Genomic DNA, 8732 nt, shown 5'->3' on the forward strand with positions numbered 1-8732 from the left:
GATGATGATAGATGTTTACATTATCCAATTATGAGACTTTATTCCGATGTGCTAAACATGTTTGGTTGAAATATGTGATTATGTTCCTCTGAAAAATCATGACAAATATATGTTTTATTGTATTTAAGGAGTTGTAGCATCCTTTTTACATGTTTTACTCTGAATTCATTTTATATTTTGCGGGGGTTTAGAAGGGTGTTACATAACTTGGCTTTGAGAATTCTTGTGCTTCAGTACTTTATTTTGGTGAATGTTGTTGTGTTGATTGATAATATGATTAATTGATGATTGTGGGTTGAGTTGACTAAAATGCTTGTGATGTTGTATGTTTGAATGTTAACATGACTTTGATGAATAAATGAATGATGATGCCATTTTGACTAGACGTGGTCGTTGATTTGTGAAATTGAGCATCATGCATCCATAACATATTTATAGGACAATAGTCTAGTGATGTTGTAGGACCTTTGGTCTAGTGAAGGCCCAATGATGTTGTAGGACCATTGGTTCAGTGACGACCTAGTGATGTTGTAGGACCATTGGTCCAGTAACGACCCTTAATCCCATTGTGCAGATTGAATGCAATTTGTTGACGTGCTTCGATTCCAAGTGGGAATCGATCCTATAGTGGGGATCTTTGGAGAACAATGACTGAGTCATCAGTAAAGTGTTAGTACCACATGCATGAGTCCATTGTTTTCGCATCGCATTGTTGTGACATTGTGTGAATTGATGATACTTGCTTGTTTGTGATGTGAACAACGTAAGTGATAATTATGATTGAACCATAAGATGATGTTGTATATAAGTGATGAGGTGCAAGTGTGGGTAAGTATGCGTATATGATGGATATGTAGTATCAGTATGTATGTGATTGAGTATTGGTATACAACTACTATGTCTATTCCTTATGTCTTACATAATGATTATGAAATACTTACCCTTCCTGTTTGAATGTTGGCTCCACGTAGGGAACGCACAAGTACTCAAGAGTAGTCCGTTGAAGTTAGAAGATAGCTTCATATCATCCTTTTACCGTCGTTTAGATTGAACGGACTCTTGTTCTGATACGTAACATCGGGGACAGGTTCGTTATGTTCTAGAACTATTTATATTCACTTTGACTATTTAAATTTGAATTACATTTTGATGAATTACCTTTCAAAGGATTTTGATGTTAATGTTTTGAGTTATAACTCATGAACCACGAGGTTTAATTGATGTGTTATATAGAGTACTAAAGATGTTTTAAATTGTGAATTCTGCTGCGAGATAATCTGTTTTGCGTTACGATAATAAATGAAATTTAGTTTCAAATAAATGTTGAGAACCCGTGTTACGGAGCAGGACTATTGATTTGTGAAGTTTATATGACAATGTGACACCCTTGTTGGTGATTTTATTTTGATTTAATTCGTATTATATTGTGAATATTCTATGTAGGTTAGAAGGGTGTTACACAAGACCTCCACTAGGGGCGTTTTAACCCAAGACCTCCACGGAGGGCGTTTTAACCCAAGACCTCCACCGGGGTCGTGTTTACCTTAGACCTCCACGGGGGTTATATTAACTAAGACCTCTACAGGGGTGATTTAATCCAAGACCTACACCGGGGGCAATTCGCCAAAAAGCCTCAACTAAAGGCTATCCAATCTAAGATTTTTTGCAAGGCGAATGCCTATTTGATTCTCCCAAGGTCGATGTCTCAAAATAATTTGGAGGTGAACGGGGAGGGCAGAGACTTAAGAGTCCTAACTCGCACGACTTGTGCATGTTCTCCCCTCACAAGGAGCACAACACTGGAATTTAAAGAATAAACATTAAAATTGAGCATGTTAACATTGGAGCTCTAAAACATTGTATGCAAAAAACTAAATCGCTTAGAGGCGTTCAAGCATGAGAAAATAATCAAGTCATATAAAGGCATTTTAATAAAAGAAAACAAATAAATCGTCAAAGAGTATTCAACATAAAGCTGTCAAAATGCGTTAAATGGGAGAAAACAAAGTTCGAGCTGTATGTGGGTCTTAAAAGATCACGCACACACAGGAAAACAAATATACAGGATAAGGAATTAAGAGTCCTGACTCGAACAATGATTCCCTGACTGCCCCCAATAAGACCAAATCGCCAAAAGGGCATTTAGAGAGGTTCAAGAGGGACAAGGAAGCTAGCATCCTAGTTCGAAATAGCCAAAAGGCACTTGGAGTGGAACAAGAAGGACAAGGAAGTAAGAGTCCTAGCTCGAAATAGCCAAAAAGCACTTGGAGTGGAAAAGGAAGGACATGACTCAACATCTAAAGTCGACTGCAGAATAACATATTGTTTGGCCAAGAGAGCCCGGGATTAGGCGGTTTGCATCCCCACCATTTATAAAATCAAGAGGACAGGGGTGTAGCCTATACGAGTACGAAAGCAGGTGAACATCACTAGAAAAGCCTCACTTCGCCACAAGCGAGGATCATAAAGGTGACTTGACTTAAGTGTTTTGCCCCCATCACTCCTCGCGCTTGGGAGGCTATGTATCTCTAAAGATTAAAAAGAGGAAGTCGCCACATTCAGCCGACTAAGACACATGTTCACTTAAGCGCTTCGCTCCTTCACGCCTCACACTTGGGGGACTATGTACTTCCAAAAAATAAAGGCAACTTGACTTAAGCGCTTCGTCCCTCGCGCTTGGGAGGCTATGCACTTCCAAAAAAGTAACTGAGGCCAGACCAAGAAAGATAAACTTGCATTTAGGTGAAAGCGCCTCAACTTTTGTTAAAATGAAGGTCTCGTTAATACCGTCTAGTCAAAATGCCCTAAGGGGCCTCTTTGAAGTCGTCCTTACTTGAACCGCGTGACAGCCTGCCAAGATCTGGCCACACCAGACAACGCCTTTAAATAGCATATTTAACAATATTAAAAAATTGTTCGAAATTAGGGAACAAGGGAATAAATCACAATCATGGCCATAAACACATGAATAAATGGTATAAACAGCGAACACTATAGAGGGAATAAGGAGGGGGAATTCTAAACACGAGAAACACACAAATTCTCGGAAACTCTCCCGACCAACATCGAGGTGGTTACCGCTATGAAAAATGTTATTTGTACACCAAAGTGTACACCTACACCGTATGTACGGACGACACTGTTCATGTACGGCCGGTACTATTCATCGTCCGTACATGAACAGTGCAATATTATATCAATATTTTTTTTTTACGTTTTTTTTTAAATATTTTTTTTTATGTTTTTTAGAAAAATATTTGACAATACTTGCGAATTTATTTCCGGATTTACCTGCGGATTTTACTTGCGGATTTACCTGCGGATTTACTTGCGGATTTACCTACGAATTTGACAATACCTGCGGATTTACTTGCGAATTTACCTACGAATTTAGGTAAATCCGCAGGTAATGTCAAATGCAGGTAAATCCGGAAGTAAATCTGCAGGTATTGTCAAATATTTTTTTAAAAAACATAAAAAAATATTTTAAAAAAATTAATATTTAAAAAAAAAAAAGGTTAATAGTCATTTGCCCCCCTGCAATAGTAGCGATATTCGGTTTACCCCCCCTTTTAAAAAAAAAATTTGTTTTACCCCCTGTAATATTTGGGTACGCCCCTAAACGTGTAAAAACCAGGGAGTAAAATAAAAAAAAAAAAAATTTATAGGGGGATAATTTTCCCTCTTAGTGGGCAAAAGACTTACAATTTTAATATTATAGGGGGTAAAACAAATTTTTTTTTAAAAGGGGGTAAACCGAACATCGCTACTATTGAGGGGGGCAAATGACTATTAACCCAAAAAAAAATTAATATAATATTGCACTGTTCATATACGGACGGTAAATAGTATCGTCCGTACATGAACAGTGCCGTCCGTAGATCCTGTGTAGATGTACACTTTGATGTACAAATAGCATTGCTGTACGGCTATATATATAATTTTGAATTCGCAAGATTTTGATGTGTTTTATTTTTAAAGTTGAAATTTCAGTTATTAAATTACTTTTAAGAGATCATATAAGTGAATAGTACATCTTAAAAAGACCGAAAAGTTGCTGACGTGGATCAACGTTCTCTCTAGAAAACCAACCAGACCCTCGAGTCAATTTGGGTCCACTATATCAAAAACACACACGGTAACAAAAAAAGACCCTTCTTTCCCTTTCCACAAAACGCACTGTTTCTTTGCGTTTCACCTAACCGCCTCTTCATGAACACCGTCTCAGACACCGCCGGCGCCTCGCCTCCGGCACATCCCATTGAGATCTCGCCAGACACGAAAACCGCCACAATGTCCGACAGCGACGGAGTTGGTGGGCCCACAATCAAACTCAATGTTTCTTACGGTTCATCTCTTCACCAGATCCATCTCCCAGCCCAATCAACTTTCGGTGAGTTTGTTTTCTCTTTCAATTCACGAAATTCTCTTCGAATGTTTCAAATTTTAATTTCCGTTTTATCACTGTGTTTAGAGTTTAGGGTTTATGGTTTAGAATTGACGATATCAAATTTTAAATTTGTTTTCTATTTGTTTAAGTTTGTTAAAAAAAGTTAAATTTTTTTGATGTTTAAGTTATGTTTGTGTGTAAGCTTGTAATAGAAGAGTGAGAAAACAGAGTTTATGTGCTTGAAATATTAGATTAGAAATGTTGGATTTGTGGTGGAAATTGGAATAAAGGGTTTATTGGATAAGTTTAATGCTTTGAAAACCAAACATCAAACCTGTAAGATATTCAGTCCAAGTCATGATTCATTTGTTTTAAAACGCTTGAACCGGGAAGGAAGTGCGATCGAATTGCTGAAATAACCATATTAGAGATAATGTAGGTTCACAATAATTGATTGCTTAAATCATGATGGGAATATTTAGTGATATGTGTTTAGAAGGTATTGGTAGAGAGTAAGAGAATTTGAATGGTAATGATAAAATGCTTGATGTTTGAGTTTTGCTTATTATGAAGTTGGTTGTATTTGAATAGAAGTATAGTTTTTTGGTTTGTTTGGGATGTTTAAACATTGATATTTGTTGCCAATTGTCATAGCTAGAGCGTAAGGTTAGATATTGTTTTCATTTCCTTGAAGCGTTAGATATTGAATCAGAATATAATATACATTGTCCCAAGTGGTGGGGCTATCCATTTCTTCATCAATACACCCTTACTCACTTAAAAGCAGAGTAGTCAATAGCGGCTTTATCCCGCGATAGCGAAGCAGAGAGGAAACCGGACGCTGTGCAAATAGCCTTAGTGATGCAGAACACTGTAGCAGCCGCTGTAGAATAAATAGCGGGTAGCAGAGGCAGAGCAGTTCTCTCGGTCCGGAGCGGTTTCTGTCGCACTATCCTTTTCCCGTATGAAAAGAAATTACCCCTTAAATTTAAAACGTTAAGGAAATTTTGTGTTTTTCAATCAATTTTGAGTTGAGTCTTAACCCTAATCTTCTTTCACCGACATTTCTGGACTTCAACGGTGCCAAAAAAAACCACAAGTTTATCTTTCATCTCTCTCTCTCTGTGCTTCATATCTTTCATATCTTTATAATTATTTTTCATGTAATTTGTCCAAAAAATGATCAAATGACGGTCATCCCGCTATACAATATTCCACTATCTCATTTTTTGGGTCGGCCTGTCCACGCCGCTATCCAGGATTGACCATATAGCTTAAAAGACATAACTTCATAGTAGACTTATCCTCCCAATTACAGAAACAGATTCATAGAAATAGATTCTCCCTCACTCCCAATATACACAAAGCTAATTTAAGCATTCTATATATAAAAGAGGAAAAGATAGCACTGGTCAATTGCAACACCTATAATACAATCCCACATCCCTTTCCTGCTTGTTCCTCTCGTCATCCTTTCCTTTCAATCCCACTCATTTTAACTAACCAAATATGTTGCTCTGCTGCACTTATGATGTGAGTAGGTTTGTTACTATGTGAACCTAATCATACTTTTCACGCTCCTTTCACCTGTACATAATTGTTGGAGGTTACTTCACAATAAACTGTTTTTGTGCCTGAAGAGCACTGAGCCACTGACCCTTTTTCAAAATAGAAGAAAAAGAGGGAAAGTATTTGGGGGTTTTCCCTAAGTAGTGTGCATGACTTTTAGACTCATTAAATTGTAGTTTTCAAGTTATTTACCAGATTAGTGTGACTTTTAAACATTGTATATTGAGATTATGAGAAGTGTCTCGTATGAGGATCATAGCTCAAAGGGACAAAACTTCTGCATTGTTATTTTGTTTTAGTTTTAATAGTTGGATCTTATAGACACAAGTTACTGATTCTTTAACCAAGTCGCATCTTGTCATTGATATATTTGTTTATCTTGTTTGTGTTTTCAATAACAGGAGATTTAAAAAAATTGCTTGTACAGAAAACTGGTTTAGAGTCTGAACAACAACGAATTTTCTTCAGAGGAATAGAAAAGGATGATAGGGAGAAATTGCACATGGAAGGTGTGAAGGATAAGTCAAAGATTTTGCTTTTGGAGCGCGCTGCTAGCAAAGAGAAGAAGCTTGAGGAAACCCGAAAACTCAATGAGATGTCTAAAGCTATTGAAGCTATTAATGGGGTCAGAGCTGAGGTGGACAAGCTCTCAAATAGGGTAAGCATGTTTTTGATATATATTATATAACTATTCTATGCATAGTATAAACATATTAATTGGGAAATAATAATATCGATTATTGTAATTTTTCAGGTTGATGCCTTGGAAGTGGCTATCAATGCAGGGAACAAGGCTTCTGAGAAAGAATTTCTCTTGTTGACTGAGTTGCTTATGAAACAATTGCTGAAATTGGATGGTATTGAGGCTGAAGGCGAAGCAAAGTCACAGAGAAAAGCTGAGGTAGTTTTTATACCATTGACATTGCTTTAGGTTTTGTTGCAAAGATGCAATGTGGAGATTTAAATATTGCTTTTGAACACTAGCTTTTCTATACTTCTACAGGTGCGCCGTGTGCAGGGCCTCGTTGATAAGTTAGACTCTCTAAAGGCTAGAAGCTCCAACCCTTCCAGTCAAAGTGGTAGTGCTGCCACAGGAACAACTCATTGGGAAACCTTTGATACAGGAACAGAAGACTCGAACGAGCCATCCTCAGCCACAACACCATCTTCAACAAAAGTATCTCAAGATTGGGAGCGGTTTGATTAGCTTATAATTGCTGTGAAATATAAAATTATAAAGACTGTACAATACCATAATTGCTTTCATCCTTTGTCCAAGGTTGAAAAAAAAGAGCTTTTTATACAAATTAATGTTTACAATACTTATAGAATCTAACTTACACATACATGTCGGTTAAAAAAAAAACTTACACATGTGGATCACAATTTAATTGCACCAATTACATTATACCAAACTATCTGTCACTCAAAATTTTAGGGTTACATCTCTGCAATTTCATTTGCTTTTGATGAGTATCCATGCTTAGTTCCTCGCCATGGACATCATCATCATCCTCATCATCATCGTTTGTAGTTTTGAATTGGTTGTCTTGGTTGTATGACAATTGTATGGTGAGAAGATAAGTGTAGTGGAGACTAAGTTCCGTTCAGGCTCTGCTGAGAGACCTGTGAGGTCAATTTACATAATTACATATGATGAAGGTGATATGTATATTCCTACAAACAAAATTGCATGGCCAATGTAAGCTAACAAATAGTACCCTTTCATCATGTAAATATGTGTTTCATTTAATATCTACCTTTGCTATATAAAAACTAGAAAAACATGTGTAATTGTGTTGCAAACAAATAATAAAAAGAGAGAAAAAAAATGATAAGCTGTTGTTTTTTGTACATAAAATTTAATTTAGCTGTGCTATTAGAAAGTTCAGAAACCAAGTTCTAACATGCAGAATAAACACTTAATTTAAAATTTGAAAGTTTAAAAACCAAGTTCTAACTTTCAGAATAAACACTTAATTTAGTATTTGAATAAAGCTATAAAATATCCTTCAGAAATATAAAATCAACTTTTAATTTCTATAAAAAAGTGTAACAATTTTAGTTTATATTCGCACTATTGTAAAAAACGGACAATAACTAAGTCTTTAACAATATTAAAAAGAGATGGTTGATTCTGGCTTCTTTTTCTTTAGCATTCAACCAATATATCATTTCAACTATGAACTATGTGGAGGAGAGAGGAAGGTGGGTAAGCAGTCAAGTGAATATGGCTGAAATGAGTGAGTTTAAAGATTTCATAGAAAGTCATGATCTAGTTGATTTGCTTCAATGGGAAGTAAGTACACTTGATTCAAGTCTGATGAGAGTTTAATAAGCAGGTTTGACAGATTTCATTTTTAAGAAAGTCTGATAGATAAATAGAGGATTGATGGAGTAGTGGTAGAGAAATGGGATATATCTGACTATTGTCCCCATTTGAATTCAGCCTAACAATCTTAAATGGAGTCTAAAGTCGTTCAAAATATTCAATATTTGGTTTGATCACCAAGAGTTTTTTCCTCTATTAGAAGAGGTGTGGCAGTCACATAAGTTGCATGGTAGAAGGGCATTTGTACTTAAGGAAAAACTTAATATGATGAAAAAAGACTCAAAATCTAGAATAAAGAAGTTTTTGTGAAGGTGAATTTGGAGGTTGAGAAAGCTGTCAACGAGTTCAACGAGTTCAATGAGTTAGATTGTTAGGTTTTGTTTTGTTGACTGCATTTTGTTAAAACAAATATTTTAGCAAGATGTCTTGACATGTTGGTAC

General features: G+C 36.1%; 1 protein-coding gene across 1 annotated transcript; it reads left to right on the plus strand.

Moving 5' to 3' along the window:
• Positions 1-4097: 4097 nt before the first annotated feature.
• LOC131601358 (BAG family molecular chaperone regulator 4-like) lies at positions 4098-7779 on the plus strand. The gene is made up of 4 exons (XM_058873153.1): positions 4098-4393; positions 6361-6617; positions 6714-6860; positions 6963-7779. The coding sequence occupies exons 1-4, from the start codon at positions 4213-4215 to the stop codon at positions 7164-7166; spliced, it is 789 nt and encodes a 262-aa protein (XP_058729136.1). The 5' UTR covers positions 4098-4212; the 3' UTR covers positions 7167-7779.
• Positions 7780-8732: the final 953 nt, after the last annotated feature.

The sequence above is a fragment of the Vicia villosa genome, linkage group LG5 (genome assembly GCF_029867415.1).
Source record: "Vicia villosa cultivar HV-30 ecotype Madison, WI linkage group LG5, Vvil1.0, whole genome shotgun sequence".
Taxonomy (NCBI): Eukaryota; Viridiplantae; Streptophyta; class Magnoliopsida; order Fabales; family Fabaceae; genus Vicia; species Vicia villosa.